The 19,672-nt window shown below is 43.2% G+C and overlaps 1 protein-coding gene across 1 annotated transcript in view; it reads right to left on the reverse strand.

The window, feature by feature from the left end:
- The window catches only part of RAPGEF5 (Rap guanine nucleotide exchange factor 5), a 157,706-nt gene that overhangs the window by 53,136 nt on the left and 84,898 nt on the right, over positions 1–19,672 (reverse strand). The window contains exons 10-11 of the mRNA XM_015618214.3: positions 11,090–11,193; positions 10,659–10,747 (exon numbers count right to left, since the gene is read on the reverse strand). Coding sequence (XP_015473700.1) covers positions 10,659–10,747; positions 11,090–11,193 — 193 coding nt within the window. The remainder of the gene's footprint in view (positions 1–10,658; positions 10,748–11,089; positions 11,194–19,672) is intronic.

The following is a 19,672-nucleotide window of genomic DNA, read 5'->3' on the forward strand; positions in this document are numbered from 1 at the left end:
ACAATAACTGTAGTTTGGCTATAGCCAAAACCAGTCCCACTCTTGCTCACAAAAAGACCAAGGCTGCTACTTCCACAGTACTGTGAAACTGTTTGAACTCGGGGCATTTTAAGAAGGATTGCGGGGGCAGGAGGAATTAACAGCATGAGAGTAAATTTAGTTCACAAGAGGGAAAAAAAGCCGCTTTGAAGAACAGATTTCTTTCAGATTCTTAATACACAACCTCAAAGCACAGGTCTGCAGTGAATCCATCCTTCCACCCTGTAGGCGGGGAATGAAGGCACTCTTTATATTCCTCAGAAAATGTTAATCTCACAAAAAAATCATTGTATTAGAGCAACTTGGAGCACTGGAAACACTGGAATTCAAGCTCTGAAGACAGTGCATGAACTGTATTCTTGGACTCAGAGATATAGCAAGCACGTCAAGATACAGTTTTATCTTTTCGACGTTCTTGCATAAAAGTTTCCCCATTCCGTAAAAGCTTTTCTCCAAAAAAAAATAAAAATCTGAAAATCTGAATTTCAGAGCACCATCTCTGACTTTTATATCGTTGCATATTCTGCCTTTGGAAGGAATGCTTTGCTGTATCCTGAGAACAAGGTTCCAGCTCAACAACCATTGCAGTAAGTGCTAATAGCAGCACAGGAGCCATTAGTGTACAAATGCCTGCTCAGGTCAGCAGCTGGGGAATCTCCATGTGATCGAAGAAGAGCACCTGTATGACAGTGCCCAGCTTTTCAACATCTTGCAGACCAGGGTTTGATAGTAAAAACCCTTAAGAAGGAAGAAAAGGAGTACAACACTAAGCAGTGAGAATGATAAATGGGGGGCCTGTGGTGAAGGGCCCCATGGTGTTCCTGAAGGACAAGGTGGTCTGTGGCTCCTGCTGAAGGAACAGGATGTGTGGACACTTTACAAGAAGCAGCAACACTGATATTTCATTTTTACAGTTCCAGTTCCTGCTCTCGCAGCTAACTGACCTGCCAGCCCACACACCATCTGTTGCTATTCCTCTTACTCTAGTCTCTTAAAAATCAGGCCCCACTTTTCATCTACTACAAACAGCACTTTTTAGATAATTGTACATGTTTTACAGTCAGCTTCAGTAAGCCACATTCTGGGAAAATAGGAAGCAGGGCTGTATTTGGGAGCTGAGAGGATTTAGAAAGCCATGTCATCTCTGAGGTAGAGGTTAAACTCTCCCTTCACATTCTTGGTGGTTTGATAAATTTCTGCAGGGGAATGGATCTCTAGTAGACAGAAGTCAGCAAGAGCTACCACGGTTTTGATTAATTTCAGAATTTGGCTATGATTTTTTTCTAAGCTGATGTTGACTTGTTTTTGTTTTGGTGTTCTTATGGCTCACTAGAGGCAGATGACATTAGTTGCAACAGAAGATACCTGGCCAGCTTCATCTCCAGGCCTGCAGCTGTGGAACTGACCTAACCTCCTGTGTAGCATTTGAGCCAGACAGGGAGTCAACCTAAGTGGTTGGTGTATATCTAAGATGACAGGTCTCTTGATGAGAGAGATTTCTTTGGCATGACCCCTGTGCAGTGGCTCAGTTTTCCCCTGTGACTTTGTGGCCCTCTGTTCAAACCTTCTGACCTGGGAACATGAGATATTTCTGCCACATTTGACACTGACCCAGCCACACTCAAGTGATTAGAAAAGGATTCTAATCTAAGGACTAAGGTAAAAACTAAGAAGCAACATCTGCTATTCTTTTTACCAGTAAAATACAAGAATTTTTATCCCTTCCATACACTTCTTGGCTTAGCACCACCAGACATTAAGGAATTTTCAAAACTATTCTGGAAAAAGTAGAACTCTCTTCAAATATATAAACATGTCTCTTTATGATCTCAGCTACTTAATGCATAATATATATTTATATATATATATATATGATGATAAATAATTATCTTATAATATATATATATATTATACTTACTCCACTGATTTGACAATTATAGCACCTAGACTTTGAATGTTATGAGGACAAAAGGGATGTTACAAATAACTGATTAAATGTCTTTGAGGTTACATTTCCAGTGACCTTACCAAATTCCCAGTCATAATATCATATCTTCCAGGTACCTCATCAAAATGCTTGTATCACCCAAGCTTATTTTTCAGTACAACAAATGAACATTTTCTGCCTTTTCTGACTTAAAAGCCTTTCCCACTGTCAAAAGAAAATTATTTTTACCCCTAAAAATGTTCTCCTGATAGACCTACACTTCCCAATTCTTTTCTGCTTAAACAACTAAGATCATCAAAAACCCTGATATTGTCTACAGTGCACATCTTCATAATAAATGGTTTCACACTAGGCTTTCATGACAGCTCCTTATCACTTTCTCACATAGCAAAAGGCGACAACTGGCAATAATGAATCACTGAATTACAGGGAAAAAGACTGAGAAACTGAGAATACTGTGATCCAATTGGCTGTCATATAAATGGGTAGCTTTTTCTTCTGCAAATTTGACTCGAACACAGAACATTAAACACTTGAGGCTCTACCAAGTATTCTTGCATTGACTACAAAAATAATGTATTTAGGTTCCTGCAGTGCTCCTGGGCACACTAAAACCATGTATTTTTCTGATGGCTACCTCAGTTACTTTCTCTCCCTGAATGGGTCTGATTTGCTAAGTGTACCCACAACATAAAAGTATTTGCAGTAATGAACTGAAAAAATACCATCTGTATCTACAAAGAGAGTCCTGATCAAGAATAAGAGTGTTTATCATTCCCCATGTTGATTCTAGTTTCCCAGTCACTGGATACAATGGTGGGACAATTCAGGAGCAGCATTCCCAGACTCTGCCTTTCCAAAAGTTTGCCCAAACAAGTTTTAGTGCCCAAGTGCAAATAAACCCTTTTCAGGCTCCAAGTCCTCATTCCTCAGAAAAAACTGTCTGAGCTGCTGACACAAGGGAGCATCTTAGACATATTCCCCTCATTGGCATGTCCCGTTATCTTCAGCACTGCGGCATGTGACACTGTCTGCCTGCAGTGAATCCCAGACATGGAGCTCCTTCTGCAAGCTGATTCAGCTCACTGCTCTGACAGAAAATAATCCTATCAAAGGGGAGGAAAAATTATTTCCTATGAGGATACCTAAATCTGCTTGGCACGAGGTCAAGCCAAGTATAGCAGAGGAGATGGGGTAGCATGGCAATGTACAGGTGCACAGCTAGAGGATGTCAGACCTTCACTGTGGCTGCTGGCAGCCTTGGTCCCAGCTTCATGCTACCCAAAGCTACTGCTTCTCTTGGCCCAGCTTCAGCTGCCACCATGCCATTTGCAAAGCCATTCAGCAGAAAATGCTGCTGCCACTCTGCTGCCAGCTGAACTGACAACTCACTCAGTTGTCCCACCTGTCTTATTATAATCTTAGATTCTGACTAATTCTTTCCAAACTGCAGCATGTTGCATGCAAGATGCTGGGTCAGAGCAAAGATCCCCATAAAAAGAACCAGATCTTTGACCGAGGATGCCCAACAGAATAAAAAAAAAAAAACTCAGAAAAAGATAAATACACAGTTATCTTTCTCAGACACACCCTCCTATCTTCCAGCAACAGGCACTGTAGACTTTCCAAATGGAAAGTTCTATTGACATCACTGCAGTGATGGAGTTTTTGCCAGGATTTCACCTAATTTGTTTCTAAACCCTTCCAAGTTTTGGCTTCCACAGAATACTCACAACAATGAATTTCACAGTTTAGCTGTGCATTACACCAGACACTCACTTCTCTTTATTAGTTATAAACCAAATAATTTCACTGTGTGGCAGAAGACTTGCCTCATTATGAGAAACAATGAACTATCTCACCTTCCCCACACTATTAATAGTCCTGTGGATCATCATATACCTTCTTTACCAAAGTTGCTTTCCTACAATAACCAGACCTAGACTATTTACTCTTAGATGTATTTAATCTATAATTCTAATCATCCTTGCTGCCCTTTACTGCAATTTTCAACCTGAGCTGGGGAAGAAGAAGGAATCACATTTTACATTCCTTATTTCACAGTTACACAATGGTATAACTACAGCTCTTGCTTGGCTTTTTTCCTAATTAGCCTAAATACCACTTGCCTTTTTGACCAATGCTGATCAAAAATTTCCAAGAACTATCCCCACTACCTCCATAGACCTATTTTCTGCATGATAATAGTCAACTCAGCACCCTGCTGAATATGTATAATAAGAATTTTCTCGTCTTCATGGTAGAAAAAACACATTACTTTGCATTTTTCAAACTTGGATCCCATCTGTAATTTTATCATGCAGTCACACAGTTTTTTATTCCTTTCATCTTTCTGCAGCCATAGGGCTGGTTCCAGGGCCCTGCTCCCAACTTATTTTCCCAGCCCTACACTGCCCCATTCTTACCATCTTCATGAGACTAATTTTGATTTGGATTGGCTTCCTGATGTAACACAGCAGCTCAAATAGACAGGCAGATGTGGGGACAACAGGGTGTACAGGAATAGAATTTTTCGTAGCCACCAAAGGTGAAACTATGGTTTTATTTATCAGGAGACCCTCAACCATTTAATAATACCAGCACATGCTGTTACCTCAGATTTCATCACATACTCAGCAGAACCCAGTTTTCAATAATGAATTCTCCCCATTTTAAACACAATTTATTCCTACCTTTTGTTTCCTCTCTAAGTAATCATCAGTCCTGAAAAAACATCTCCTTCCTGATCAAAACAATCTTTAAATTTCTTTCAGGATTTTTGGCGAGCGACTTTTTCAAAAACATTTTGAAAATATGAATATAAAATACAGGCACACCAGATCATTTATATCCTCATGCTCTTTCAAATGTTTAACAGCTCTACAGGATGCACAAGATCTGAATTGTCTGCAAAAAATTCCCCCCACATTTCCTGCTTCTCAGTATTGTTTCTGTATGAATTTCTTCCTTCTGCATGTAGTGTACTGGCACTCAATTTCCCAGCACAAATTCATAACTTCATGCTGAAATTTTGCATTTAGTCATACTCCTGCAAGCAAGTCCAGTTGCTAAAGACACCAGTCCTTCTCTCCTGCTGTCCTCACCTGCACACCTCTCACTCCCTGCCACCCTCTCCCTGAGTCAGGGAGGCAAACTTTGTGTCACTGACAGATTAAGTGTATCAAGAGACTTATCCATCTTAATTTAGTAAGTTTAGTAAGTTACTTTAGTCATCCAAAAAAAGTCAGTATTTCCTAGGTTAGTATCAACTAGGACCAGCTCCCTTCTTTGGTGGGCTACAGAGTGACACGACTGACTGTAACAGCACACGGGTACCAGTGGCTGGGAAAGGCTGAGCTGCTTCTTTTGACTACAGCAGCAGTTCATGACAGAATAATGTATTGATAAAATGACAACCTTATTACTTAGATGTTCCCCAAATAGAACCATTTCTTTTAATTGGTATCACATTTTCCACCTTCCTCTGCCACTCAAGCTGCTTTATATGATAGATTACACACCACTGTTAGGAGTTCAGCAATTTCATATCAGAGTTCCTTTGGAAGTCTTCGGGGAGTAACATCTGATCCTGGTGATTTGTTACTATTCATTTTATTGATTTATTCTAAACCTACTTCTACTGACAGTCTAATTTAGAGATAGCTTAGACTTATACTGCATAAAGCAATGATCGTCTGCAAGAGCTTCCCCAGGTTCTCTCATGTTGAACACTGATATATATTCATATTTTTTAACTTTTCTGTTATTCTTACACTGATGTAATTTCCTAAACTCTTATTCCCCTCCTACGGGGATGGCAGTAATATGCATTTAGTCCACTTATTTTACCAAATTTTCAGATAAAAGTTTACAAAATCCCTCAAAATTATGACTGACAACATTTCATTATGAAGGACTCTTCAGAGGAAGGGTTAGCAAGCATTTATTCTCTCCATCCTAAAGCATGGAAGGTAGGATCACAGAGTGTTGGGCAGGTATTTATTCTCGTTGACATCAGTCCACATGCATCAGACACACACTGACTGTGTGGCAGTCACAGGAGTACATTTTTCAACACCTTTTAATCATCAGTGAAAAGCACAGTGAGCAAAAAAACCTAATAACCTCCTTCATAACTAAGAAAAAAAATATCAAAAAGCAACCAGACCTCTTTTTCTTGGAATATTTATTAAAGAAAAGACAATCTAGAAAAGGCAGAACTGTATCCCTTTTTCACAACTTCATTTAGCAGCTGACTACAGTCAGTTCATGCCAGATTGTACCATTCTCCTCCAAGGTCACGTACAGTTCTGCAGAGGGTGCCACTGCCCAAGAGCACAGCAGTGTCATTGGTGCAGTATAAGAAACAGAATGTGCTAAATAAAAGTAACTCCCATTGCACAGGACTTCTAGGACAAATAGACATGGTCTGAAGGCCCCTCTGAGGTGACATGTTGCAGTCCTAAAGGTAAAACTGCTTCTCTGTGACGGGGAGAGTTACCACCAATCCAAGGACTGTGCACAGTCCCAGATAACGTGACATAGCATGGTACAAAGGTCATTACTCCTTTCTCTTCCTACTACAAAGTAGTCCAGATCATACTTACACTTTTCTGCCTCTCTTTTAGTTATGTCATGAGGATTTGTCCTCTTTTTCTGCCCCTTTAATCTTTTTCCAGGCCCTCCATCATTTGCCATCCCAGCTTCTGCAACAGCCTAACAAAACTGTCATGCCTCCCCCTCGTCACAATCCCTTTCACCCAGTCCACTACAAAAATGAATCATTTAATACTGACACCACCATGTTGATCCAAGTCGTACCATTCTACATTTATTTCCCTTCTCTAGATCACTTTCCCTCTGCCTCTTGCTCTCAAAGACCTTCAGAAATGAATCTCTTCTCTATTCATTCCCTAAAATGAATCCCATGGTAGGGAGGTAAAAGACATGTGGTGTCAGCAGATGTAATGGGGGAGATTATGTTCTGCTTCAGCAATGTTCTGATTAAGCTGCCTGAGAGAAGTGACCCAATGGCCTGAAGGAAATGGTCTGAGGATCCAGGCATCCTCCTGTAGCAGTGGATGTGATGATCATCACTACGTCATTCCAGAGGCTGCCAAATGTTGAATGTAACCATCACAAAGCAAGACAGTATGTTTGAACAGAGACCAGCTGGAGGAAACTCCAAAGATGACATCAGGATAATATCTAGAGAAGGAAATGCTGCTAACATCCAGGAAATAAAGACTTTACATAAAAGAACAATGATTCTGAAATAAATGGTCTAATCAATGGGAAAGGATTAGAGATCCTGAGATGCTAAGATTTGGCCTCTTGGAGATTACTTGTCCAAATCCCCACTCTTGAAGAGGATTAGCCCAGGAGGCGTGTCTTGTGTCTTCTGCCTAGATGCTGACATATTGGAAGTGTATCTCTCTATTCAGTTCTTAAAACCTCGAACTGCACTCTACAATGCACACTCAGCAGACATTCCCCAGTGACTCCAGCCACCTCTGAGATGACTCAGAAAAGCTCCTTTTTACAGCAGTTTAAAATTTCCATCCATCCCATGGTAGGAAACAGGAACAGTCTTCTTGGGGATTGGTACTTCACAGTTTATAGCACCTCAGGGAGATACAAACTTCCTTCTTTTGAGATGGAAGGCTGGCAAACCTTTGCTAGTGGGAAGCCCAAATTTAAGGTGATGTCCCAAGAACTCACCTATACTCCCTGACACAGTCATCACAAAATCACTGCCATTAAACAGTTCCTAAGTTAAGCCTAAAGAGTCTTGCAAACCTCAGGCTTTCCAGACATCCTGCCTATGGAAGTCACCAGAGCAATAGACTAGTCTAACTTTGCAGATTACAGTGTCCTCTTCAGGCATCCTCAGTTGCTAAAACAGTGCTCTTTTATGTCACTGGCACCGAGATAACTCTTCAGATTGGGTCCCCACCTGCTTATTACAGCAGAGTTTATTAAGCTGAGTGCTTAAGGTGTTTTGATGCAGGTTTAGCAGCAGCTGAAGGAAGCCTTGGAGACTGGGCTGGACACCAGTAAAATTTTTTCCATACCAGCCCCAAAAGTTGCTTTACACTCTCAGGTGCAAGCAGTGTCTGCTGACTTGGGCTAGAAAATGGAGAATGGCTGGGGGCAATCCACGGCACATCACTGAGCCACACCAGGGTTTATAAAAGGCAGTGTTCCATGACCATGCCAGCCCCGGGATAGCAGATATTTGTTAACAGCCACAGAGGGCTGTACTTATGATTTGGTATATAAAAGGGTGGGAATGAAAACATGCAGAGCATCCCTCCTTGGGAAGCAGTACAAAGGGTCAAACAGAACAACAGCCCCCTGTGCACCAACGAATGTAAGAACAGCCCTTTCTCATGTTCTTTACACACACAAATAAGGAAACTGCATTGGGGGCTGCAGGGAAAGCAAGAGGCCATAGAGTCATCCTGGAACTGATAAACAGACAGCAGGAGCAGCAGCTGGGTACAACAACATCGTCCTTTCATGTTCTGCAAAGCTATGCCTGCTAAAACACAAGCCTGCGGGGCTCTGCAACTCGATCGTTCTCTGAGATGGGCCAGATTGGAACTAGGAAAAAATACAAAACCCAAGCACCCAAACGGCAGAAGGATGCCTTCAGGTACACACACAAAGCTGTACATATGCACAATCAACATCCCATACTTCCTCATGCCAAAGGCAACTGAGTCTGCAAAACAAGCTGGTAAAACACATTACGGGGCATCCCCCTCATAATCCAGTGCGAAACACAACTCCTAAAGTCTTTCATTTTGATTAAGTTCTGTATTACCAGATTGATAAAATCAGAAGAAAATGGAACTATAGAAACTGTAGGAACTACCCTTGGGGGAGTGGAGGGCTGCTGGGCAAGGTTTAGCAGACATCTTTGTGATGGCAAAAAACTGAAGGCACAGTTACTTTGTTCTGTCCCCGGGATCCAGTTAACCCTGGCTACAGGGCAGAGCCTAATTGTTTCTTTCCAAAGGAGTTAGGATAAGGCAGAGGTGAGGGGAAGCTAATCAACCTTTAAATACTTTACCATCTGCTAACAGCCAAGTACCTAGTGGTTTAACATTTGCTTTGAGGACAGTTTACCAGACCCTCTGTGGAACAAAAAGACCAGGCTTAGGAACAGCCTCTCTGTGATGTGAGGGAGGGAGAGCAAAGAGATTTAAAAAAAAAAAGGTGGTACATGGGAGGATGTATACAGCATCTAACGTTTCACATAAGGAGTGCTTTGTATTTACAAACACCAAAGTATAATGCCTATCACTACTGAAAGTATCATTGTTTTCCAGCAAGATTGTGAGCTTATAAAATAAGATGCAGCAGAATAAAAAGTCTGGCAGCTGATGTTCCCCAATCTGTGTGACAAACATTAATGAGAAAACTTATTCTGGATCCAATATTTGACCTTAAAAGGCCAAGGAAGGATCCTCACTACATTGCCTATGAGGTGGTTCAAGTAAATTACACCCATAACTAGCCTAATGCATCTGTGGAAGGAAAACAACCATAGCCTCTCTCTGCACTAAATATTAATGTCTAGGCAGACAAAAGCAGCACTAGGAACACTGTAATAATATCACTGACAGACACTGTGTTTCTTTGGGGCATTGACACATCAGCACTAGGAGCATGCCTATTGTCCCACATTAAACTAATGACTTGTTCTGAGATATTCCTCTGGGAATCACAGATGTTATTTATATTTTCAGACATTTAAAGGGATTAAAGTGTGTTTATTCTCAATAATCTCATTTGTAGAGAAAGATATATACAGGCATCAGGAGTATGCATTTTAACCCTATTGGGGATGACCCTATTGGGGATGGCCCTGGCAGCCACCTACCACTCTTCAGCAGTCAGGACCGCCAAAAGTCTCACCAGCCTGGCTTCTTCCATTAAAAGTATCTATGAATTGCAGGTTACAGGCACTTATGATAAACTACTTCACGAGCTCTTGGTGACAGCAAGCTGTGTATATAGCCAAGAGATCCAGCTGGAAATTAAACTGCATGTCAAGTAGCCTGATTCATATAAAATTGCTCTAGGCTGGAATGAAATATCTCTGGTAGAAGACAAACAAGTAGAGCACTGGGCGATACGGTGTGCTCTGGGCTATGAGGAAATTTATAAGCCATTTTTGTGAAACAGACGTGCCAAAGTGCTGGGGTGGTGGCAAAACGAGTAGCTGGCCAGGAGGTGAGGTGCGCTGCAAGCATCCGGATGGGTACAGGAGCAGCTGCAGGCTACGAGGGCTGGCAGCCCTGTCTGCAGAGAGAGGTGCTGTACAAAGCCCGCCGCAGCCTGCGCTACCCCGGCAGCAGCCAAAGCCGAGGGGAAACCTCTTCAAGTTGCTGCCGAGCGGCTCCGCTACGGCCGGCGCTCCTGCCCCGGGGCCGGTGCCGCTCCGACACCTCCCGGCTGCTGCTCCACGTTCGGGGATTCCTCCCCGCACCGCCCCGGCTGCACGCCCGGCTGGCAGCGCCTTTCGGCCGGGAGTGCCCGGGAGCGATCCCCGCGCCGCTCCGCCCTGCCGCCACCGGGACCGCCACCGGGACCGCCACCGGGACCGGCACCTCTCCCCATCCCCGGCCACCGCCGCCTCCCCGCCAGGCTCGCTCCTTACCCGTCTCTTTGTCCTGCGCGGCTTCCAGGTGCAGGTCGCTGAGGAGATGCTCCAAAATCTTCTCCGGCGTCCCCGACACCACCACGTATCTGTCAGAAAGCAGAGAGTCCCCGGAGTCATCCTCGGTGGAGGACTGAGAGCGGCTGCTCCACTCATCCTCCTCGTCCTCCTCGTCGATGTACTTGAAGTAAGGCACGTCGAAGGTGGGCAGCGGCCGCTCCCCGCCGCGGCCGGCCAGCGCCTCGGGCACCCGCACCCTGCCGCTGCCCATGGCTCCCCGCTCCCTGCGCGCCGCCGCCCGGCCGCTAAGCTCCCCCCGCGGGGGCCATCGCCCTGCCGGGGCCGCGGGCCGCCGCCGCCGCCCCGCCCGCCGCCGCCGAGCCCGGCCCGGCCGGCCCAGCCCCGCACGCCCGGAGCCGCGGAAGCCTTACCTCCCGCGCCGCTCGGGGGCCGGGCTGCGTGACCACACCTTCCGCAGCACCAGCGCCGCGCCGGCCGCCTCCCGAGCCCGCTCGCCGCCGCCTCCATCGTCCGCCTTCCGTGAGCAGGGGGAGAGACACAGAGAGCGCGGTCAGTGCCCGCAGGGCTCGGGGCTGGGGCTGCCATCCCGCCGCCCGGGGGGCCTAAGCTGGGGAGGGGGCTCTGTGCACCCCGGAACGGGCTCCCTTTGTGAGCGGCACTGGGCTCCGTGTGTTGGATTTTAATTCACAGAAGCCGGTGGGAGGGGGGCTTTGAATATGCGGGTTTCACAGTCCCCAAGGTGATGGCTCGTTTAATTCCCAGACAGTCAAACAAAGCAGGGGACAGGTAACAATAGTGTGAAAGCGGCGAGCGCTCCCGAGCACGCCAGTAATAGAGAGGCAGAATACACCTCCTGTAAAGCTTCTCTCCTGTACTTCAATAAAGGCAGTGAAAACTGCGGGGCAGGCATGTAACGTGTGCCTCTGAGCATCTACTAAAATACTCCATGTACTGATCTCCCTTCTTCTCAGCAACTTTTTAACTTGGGAAACAAACACCCCCACAGAAAGTTCAGCCCAGTGACTGCCGTGTGCGTGAATCTTGGCCAAGCTGCGGTTTGTACACCGACTTTCTCCCTCCCCGCTCCCTGAAGCTGAAGGGAGCTGAACCATCATCCATTTGTGCACACGCAGCCCACATCCCCAGCGCAGCCCAAGCCAGCTGACTGAGCAGTGCGGGAGATGAGGGCTTGCTGCTGACTGAGCAGGGCGCATTGAAACACGGCGGCTGCCGAAGAGCGGCGCGCAGCCCCCTGCGAGATCCTCCCGGCAGATTCAGTCACCGGAGAGTGAGCCACACAAAAGAGGCAGCTGTTTCAATGCCAGTACAACCCAGTAGGTGCTGTTCCCCTAATTCTGACCCGGTTTAGTTATATTGTTCAGTAGGTCAAACGCACACATGAAGGCCACACGTGTACCACTCAAAGAAGAGAAAACAGCATTTGTGCATCAAGTGTACAGTATCCAGCAGTGAAAAGGACTTTGAATGGGTTAAAAATTGCTGAGGAACAGACCTACCTAGACAAAACAAGGGAGAGAAACCACTTTATGATTCCTCTTTCTATTATTTTATTTTTTATTCTAAGACCCCATGAATGCTATTTCTGGTTGTCACTGTGGTGCAGGCATGCCCAAAGATGCAGCCCCTGCCCTGGAGAAGTTTTGTTTATCAGTAAAGAACATGTAGAATTGATCTATGAAATTTCTGCAAGGTCAGACATACAGGTACTGAGCCAATTAATGTCAGATATTCATTGTAACGCTCCCAGGAGACATTGCTGAGCAGCCGCGTTACAGGAATACTGATGCATAATTGTAATCTTCCATTTCACTGGCCGTGGTTTTTTGTTGCCTACATATTTGAAAAACTGCAATGAAAGAAGCAGCAAAAGAGAAGAAGAACAAGAAACAGGCACAGCATTAAAGCAATTCAGTAAAAGGGAGATTTATCCAAACAAATAAATCGCTCCATTTCTCTGTCTCTTCTCTGGCATTTCCATCCTCTAAAATAGCCGCAATCCTCATTTCCCTGTGTTCACTGACATTCCAAACTGCAGCACATATGGAGAATGTATGTGATGTATGGTGCTGTATTTGTACAAGCCATCTATTTCCTCATGGATGGAAATGGATTTTAAGCACACCCATATACATTACATACATGAGCAGCTGGCAGCAAGTCAACAGGGAGCACTGGGAGGGCAAAAGCTCTCTCATACTGAAAGGACATTAACAATGGCTGGTGTGGAAGATGGTGCTTCCCCTTCAGCATCTCACTAGGCAGAGATATTTTCAAAAAAAACCTTTGGAGTAGGTGTTTGCAAATTTACAGCCTGAAGTGCCCCAATGGTAAGATTTTCACAGGGCTCTTCCTCTTGTCCTTGCCTCTTTTAGCAATTTCAAAGAGAAAAATCAATCTATTTTATCAGGTAAGACAAAAATTGGGCAAAACTAAGGCCAATTGGGTTCAAGTTGGATTTTCATTGCCTATAATAAATATTTCCCCTCCAAAAAAGGAGAGGAATAGATAATTTCTAAATTTTGCTATCTTATATCAAAAACAATCTCACTTTAAGGGAAGAATTGCTATTTCATTAAACCTCCACTTTAACATGACATATTTTTGTGTTCAGTCAGGCCCTTTAATGATACAACGAGCCACAACAATTAACCTGAACAAAGCAAAGCACAAAGGCAAGTCCCACATATTTTCACAAGTTCCGATTTCAATACGGATATTACTCTAAAACATCACGGCACGCTTCATTTATCAGAATCTGGAATGGCCCGTGAAATAATTCTTGCTGGAAGAAAACCGAGCTGCTCTCAGCATGCTCCGTCTAAATCCCGTGACAGATGAGAAGGAGGATGCAAGAGGCCCCCAAGTGACAGCAGTGTGTACTGAAGGGCAAGGCAGCACCCTAGCCGAGCATCTGAAAGTCAGCAGACTGGCTCAAGAGACGTCCTCATCACACTTCCAATTAACAGTGAAGCCTTCCAGCAGTTTCCCAGACTTTCACACAGCCCTTGCAACCTGTGCTGGCCATGCAGGGGCACAGAGGCACGGCATCACCATCTCTCATGTTATGGCCAGGCAGAGGAATCGGGGCAGAGAAGCCACCACAGAATCCCAGTTCGCTTGTGGGTGGCGCCACACTGGCACCTGGATTTTGAGCCCCCCACACTGCCTATCTGATATTTACTTTGCTTCAGTGCAGTGGGTAGGAAATTATTCCCAGCAGCCTTGATTAGAATGTATTTGGAGCTGAGATGGGACAGGAAGGGGTAGAGGATCAATACTGCCATCTCACTCTACATGTGGCCTTATGCACACTCTCCCTGTCTCATCTGTACCTTCAAAAGCACCACTGACATCCTGTTAGGATGCTATAATCAATCCATGGTGCACGTTACCCATCACAAGGAAATTCAGCTAGTTCTGCATGCGTCAACCACTATATTTCACATTAATTACCTCTTTTAATTAATCATCTCTTGATAGCTAAACACAGCACTATCAACCTCAGTGTCAGTTCCCATCAGGAGTTTCAAGTAAATAGCGAGGTTCTCTGGACTCAGTGAATCTTCCAACCAATATTACAGCAAATTTTCCGCTCCTCTCATCCATCTTCCTAATACTGAGGTAAGCCATTTATCTCCTGGGTAATATATTTTAATAGGGGACAAGTGCTACCTTTATTTTCAGCATGAAAGGAACCCTGGGGTGGTATAAATATTTATATGCTTATAGGAATGAAACAGCTGGAAGGCCTTGCTTAGTGGGCCTCAACTTGTGAGTTACACTTTGCACGAGCAGGAAAATGACCCCCTGAATTAGCACAGAGGAAGAAGGAAGCAGAAGGAACCCATGGGATTATTGAAAACAGCCACAGTGGGCTGGCTTCCTTATGGGAGACATTCGTTTTCTGGGTTATTTGCAATTGGCAGGGAAGAACCCAATCTCTGGCCAAAGCAATGGATAACTTTGGAATCAGGGATATTTCTGTGTTTCTTGAATTCCTGAGTTTGGCCTTTTAATTAATTAAAAGAAGATCCAACACCCAGAATGCACTGCCTCCTCGCTTCCTGTGAGAAACTTCCACTGATAGAAATAGCATTTAAAAGCTGCTCTACTTTCCAACAGAGAAAAAACCCAAAACCTTATGCTCTGCAACAAACAGTATATTCAGAAGCCTGCTTCACTGAAAATTCATTTTCACATAATTTCTCCAGGACAGGACAACTGCACAAAGATTAAGTTCTGTATCTATGCTGCTCATTACTGAAGTGCCTGTTATGTTGGAGCATCCCTAACTAACAAAGCAAACTATGCACTTCCCAAGGACAGAACTTTTGTCCAACATCTCTTCACCTGCTTTTTTTAAAAAGGGGTCAGACACAGAGCTAGCCCAGCCAATAACAGATGCAGACAGATTCACACACTGCCAGTTTCGGTGGGTAAAAAAATAATACAGGAAATAAGAGATAACCTATAAAGCACCTATAAATTTAATGGAGCATGGAAAATCCAGTGCACAGACAGACTTTTCCTGCTGCCAAATAACCAAGCAAAGGCAAATGGAATTTTCTTTGGGCCACATACAACAAGGCAAACTTCACACAGACTATCTGCTTCAAAATCACATTAAATAACAAAGAAATTGCCTCTTCTAGAAGTTATGGAGGGCAGGAACATTTTGTTTTCATAGCATAATTTGGTAAAACTGACTCAACACAATCAGATAATGTCAATCACTTCTGCCTCTATGTCTTTTGATGCTGGTGCCAGGTCATGCCCTTGAGAGGTTCGGGAAAAGGCGTATGTAGAAGATTCCCAGGGCTTTTTGTGTTCTGAAAAGGAGACTGCTCCCCTCAATGAACCTAAGGAGCTTCCTGGTGCACACAGGAATATTTCCATGTAAGCAGTGTGGAACCTAAGAGTACAGTCAGGAAGTGGGGTCAGAAGAACAAATGTAGAGAAGCTTCAACTGCCATGCAGGGAAAGTTCTCAAATTGGTGACAGAGCCTGACAAAAGCCATAAAATAACAAGATCCTCATTTCCAAAGACTGATTGTTTTGCTGGGCAGGTGTCTTTTTGCTTGGATATTATAATATCTTTGGTGCATACAATCCATGCAAAAGAAGAATTACAAGAACATAAAGAAGACAGAAAAGTCAAGTACAAAAAAAATGAGAAACTCTGACTGGTAACCTTTGTATTATCTAATGTATTTCCTTTGAATAAATTATTTTTCTTTTTTTTTTGCTCTGTCCTGCTCCATTTCTACACTTCTTCCTTGTTCAGCATATGTTGGGACTTAGCTTTGAGACTGGGTCCAAGCTAAGACAAAAGGCCTCTGCAGTGGGCACTGAGGTTCCCAAACCTGCCCACCTAGGACTAGGTTGGACACACCCAAAGTGACAGAGATAAATCTCTGTCCTGGTTCTTTACATCCTACAAGCACGTTCTGGTTGTAACAACCAGGAGCTTCAGCTGTAGAGAAAATCCTTCACAGCTCAGGCTGAAGCATCCTTGGAGCCTTCCAGAGCCTCCAAATATTAACCTCCAGAGCTCTAGAAACTCTTTACAAAGTTTACACAAACTGCACTTTTTGGCCTCTAAGTCAGGTCATATTTGAGTAAATATTTATGAAGATGGCAAAAAATCCCCAAAGGGATTTCAGATCCCGCCTCAGAATAATAAGGGCATAAGAGCTTTTCAGAGAACTACTGCCAAATTTTTCAATTTTTTTAAAATTTATTTTAAACATATAAAAACAATATTTACCCCATACCTCTTAGCTGTTTCTGAACAATGCTGGCTGCATTTTTCATATCAAATTACCTAAGCTGACACAGAATGAACTTTCAGAATAAACAGAAAAGATGCAACTCCTAGATGCAATGGAAAATGAAGTCTTACAATGTGAGACATTTTCTAGTGTTAATAATAGACAATGAGGTGAGTCCTGGCTATAAAATATAGGCACATTTATACTGCAAACATAAAAGAAAGGGGGAAAAAAAAAGAAACACAGTGAAACACATTCTGTTAACACATCTAAGATATGCTTTCAGACAGCTTCTATCAAGACTAAAGATGATCACCTTCTTACACTTCACTGTGTTTCCCCCAGGAATCTGTTATTGTAGAAACTACAAAATTAAATCTAAAGTCACCAAAGTACAAACGTGTACAAAAATTACTCTACTCTTCACAGGCTATTCCCCTTCATTTGACAAAAAAATTGGAAGTGAACAGATCACAATTAACATGAAGATGGATGACAATATCTCTGATCTCTGTGGATAATCCATCTCAGAATATGTTACTGTATTTCACAGGGTTTCAAGAGAGATCAAAATCTGTATTAAGATGTTTGATTCACTTTCAACTACCACAGGAAAAAAGCTTTCAAAGTCACCAGCACAACGACACCCCACTATATAAGGAGGAGACCAGTATTTTTTCTGCAATGGTTACCCTCTCCTTATTTTAGAAAAATGAAAATAAAAAATAGTTATTACTCTACCTCAATTTAAAATATCGAAACATGAAACATTTTCAATGGGACTGCCTGTTTTGTAGTTGCAAGATCAGCACTTTTTCCAAATATTGAGGGAAAAATTACCTTACAGGACTGCGGGACCATCAGCAGAAGTTTGTCATATTAAGTATGAAAAAAATGTTACATAAGGCTATGTTATTTCATTACAAAATACAGCTCATAGGATATAGTTATTGCATTTTATTATTTTTTCTGAGGTCATGATCTTTTCCCCAGTTCTCTGTTATATTTTTGTTTTTAGCTGCAGATGTTAAATCCTTTCATAAAACTGCCCTAAGCACAGTATACTGGTAGAAATCGATTAATGACTTTAAAATGCCTCACAGAGTGATTTTGTTTTGGTGACTCTGCTTCAGTGACTTCTGACCAGTCTGTAAAACCATAAAACACTCTAAATATTTGACCACAACCTCCCTTTAGGAAAAAGCACCCAGAAATTGTACCAAAACTTCCTAGTGGTCTCACACTATCTCACACTATCATTCCCACAGATGCACAACATTCGGCTCAACACAACCTCTGAATTGATCAGCTACACAAATGGTGATAAAATGGGCACAAGCCACAACACAGGGGGGTGGAAATCAAAATCCTTTGTTGCTGAAGGCAGTTTTGAATACCATGTCTGATAATGCACAGAACAAGCCCTTTTAGAAAAACTGTTGGTGCTGTCATCTGCATACCGAGCATCCGCGGCAAAGGCAACGGTAATAGCAAGTTATCCTTGTAAAGGGGTCAAAAGGACAGTGCTGCTAAGACAGAGATGACAGACAACAGGCATCAGGGAAAAGATTAATATCCCTACACAGTCATACATCAAGGAACACAATTTTTGCCTGTAATCCCAAAACTGCTGAGAGTAGGATTATTCTGCTTTCTCTATTAGTAAGAAGAAAGAAACGGCTCATGGGAATAGGGCATTGCTAAATGCGAGTCCTTAAGTGAGCCGAAGGGCTGAAGTCAGGTCCTAAGGGGGAAAAAAATGAAAAACTCAGTTGCACGGTGTTCCCAAGCAGTGGTACAACTACAAGCAGGGCGGGGGGTTCATTTTGCAGGCCACTTCAAAATATGGAAAAAGTTTGTGCAATTAAAGAATGGCAAAAGAAGTAAAAAAAGAGGAACCTCATGAAGCTTTTCATAGAATTGTGTTGGAAAAGGCCTTTTAGATGAAGTCCAACCACCAGAAGGTTCACAGTTAAAAAAACCCTTCATATTCCTTGGAAAATAACAGAAGCATAAAATCCATGACTGAAAACAGGAATCCTGGTGTACACTTCCCTGTTGCACACTTTGATGGTGCTGAGCTGCAGTACAGCTGTTTGGATGTGCAAGAAATGTCTTAAATGGAGTCCAAATTCTTCACACCCCAGTTTCCTCTAAATATATTTAAGATGAGAGCACTTTAAGGATTGGGCTTTAATGAAAGGAAGCAACACAGGGCACACTTTCTAAAATAATATGAAGAAAGCCATTACTGGTGTCATAACCACCGACATAATGTTATCATAACCTTAGCACTCCACAATTCTTTGTCGGTTAATGAGAAATGCCTGTTCACAACAACTGAAGGCTGTGCATTTCAGTTTTCCTTTTCTCAGAGCCTACACTCTTCATGGCTACTAGGGTAAATTTGACAGCCTGACAGAGAGCTACCACCTTGGCAAGGACAACTGAGATCTTCTCTCTGCAACCGTACAAAAGCAGAGGGGAAGGAAGAAAGGAAAAGGGAGTGAAGAGAGCCTAAAAAAAATGGGATGATGGTATTAATATTGCTATCATTCTCTCACAGCTGGCAGGAGAGTATTTACTTGAAAAAACATCAGTATATGGAAGAATTTCAGGCTTAGAGCATCTGAATTTGTAGAAAAACTTGCACCACACCAGGGAAAATTAACATGACTGTAGATCAAAAGGGCCAGATGCCAACCCTCCCTTCCAGTGGCTTTGCAATTAACATGGTGAGGTATGGAGCTAGTTGGAAATCTCCCAATTAAACTTTTTATTTTCACTGAAAACATATTAATTCAGTACAACTGAAATTGTGCCAGAACATGTCAGTTTGAACAGAAAGGAGCCAGCCAGGCTTCCCCCATTGCCTGCATATACTGCCCACCACAGGCTGGCAGGGCTTCTGCATCCCCTGCCACACAGGAGCTCAACAGACCTGGAGGTCCAGGTCCCAAGGTAAGTGTCAGGAAAATTAAATTTGTATTTCTGCCCAAAGAGAGTTTTGCAGCTGTATTATTTTCACCAGAATCAGAACTGTTTTCCTCCCAAGAATGTAAGAATTTCTTCAGGACAAAAAACTCAAAGACCAGATGCCAGTATCATGAATAGAATAGAATAGAATAGAATAGAATAGAATAGAATAGAATAGAATAGAATAGAATAGAATAGAATAGAATAGAATAGAATAGAATAGAA

This window comes from Parus major, chromosome 2, assembly GCF_001522545.3.
Source record: "Parus major isolate Abel chromosome 2, Parus_major1.1, whole genome shotgun sequence".
In the NCBI taxonomy this organism is placed as follows: Eukaryota; Metazoa; Chordata; class Aves; order Passeriformes; family Paridae; genus Parus; species Parus major.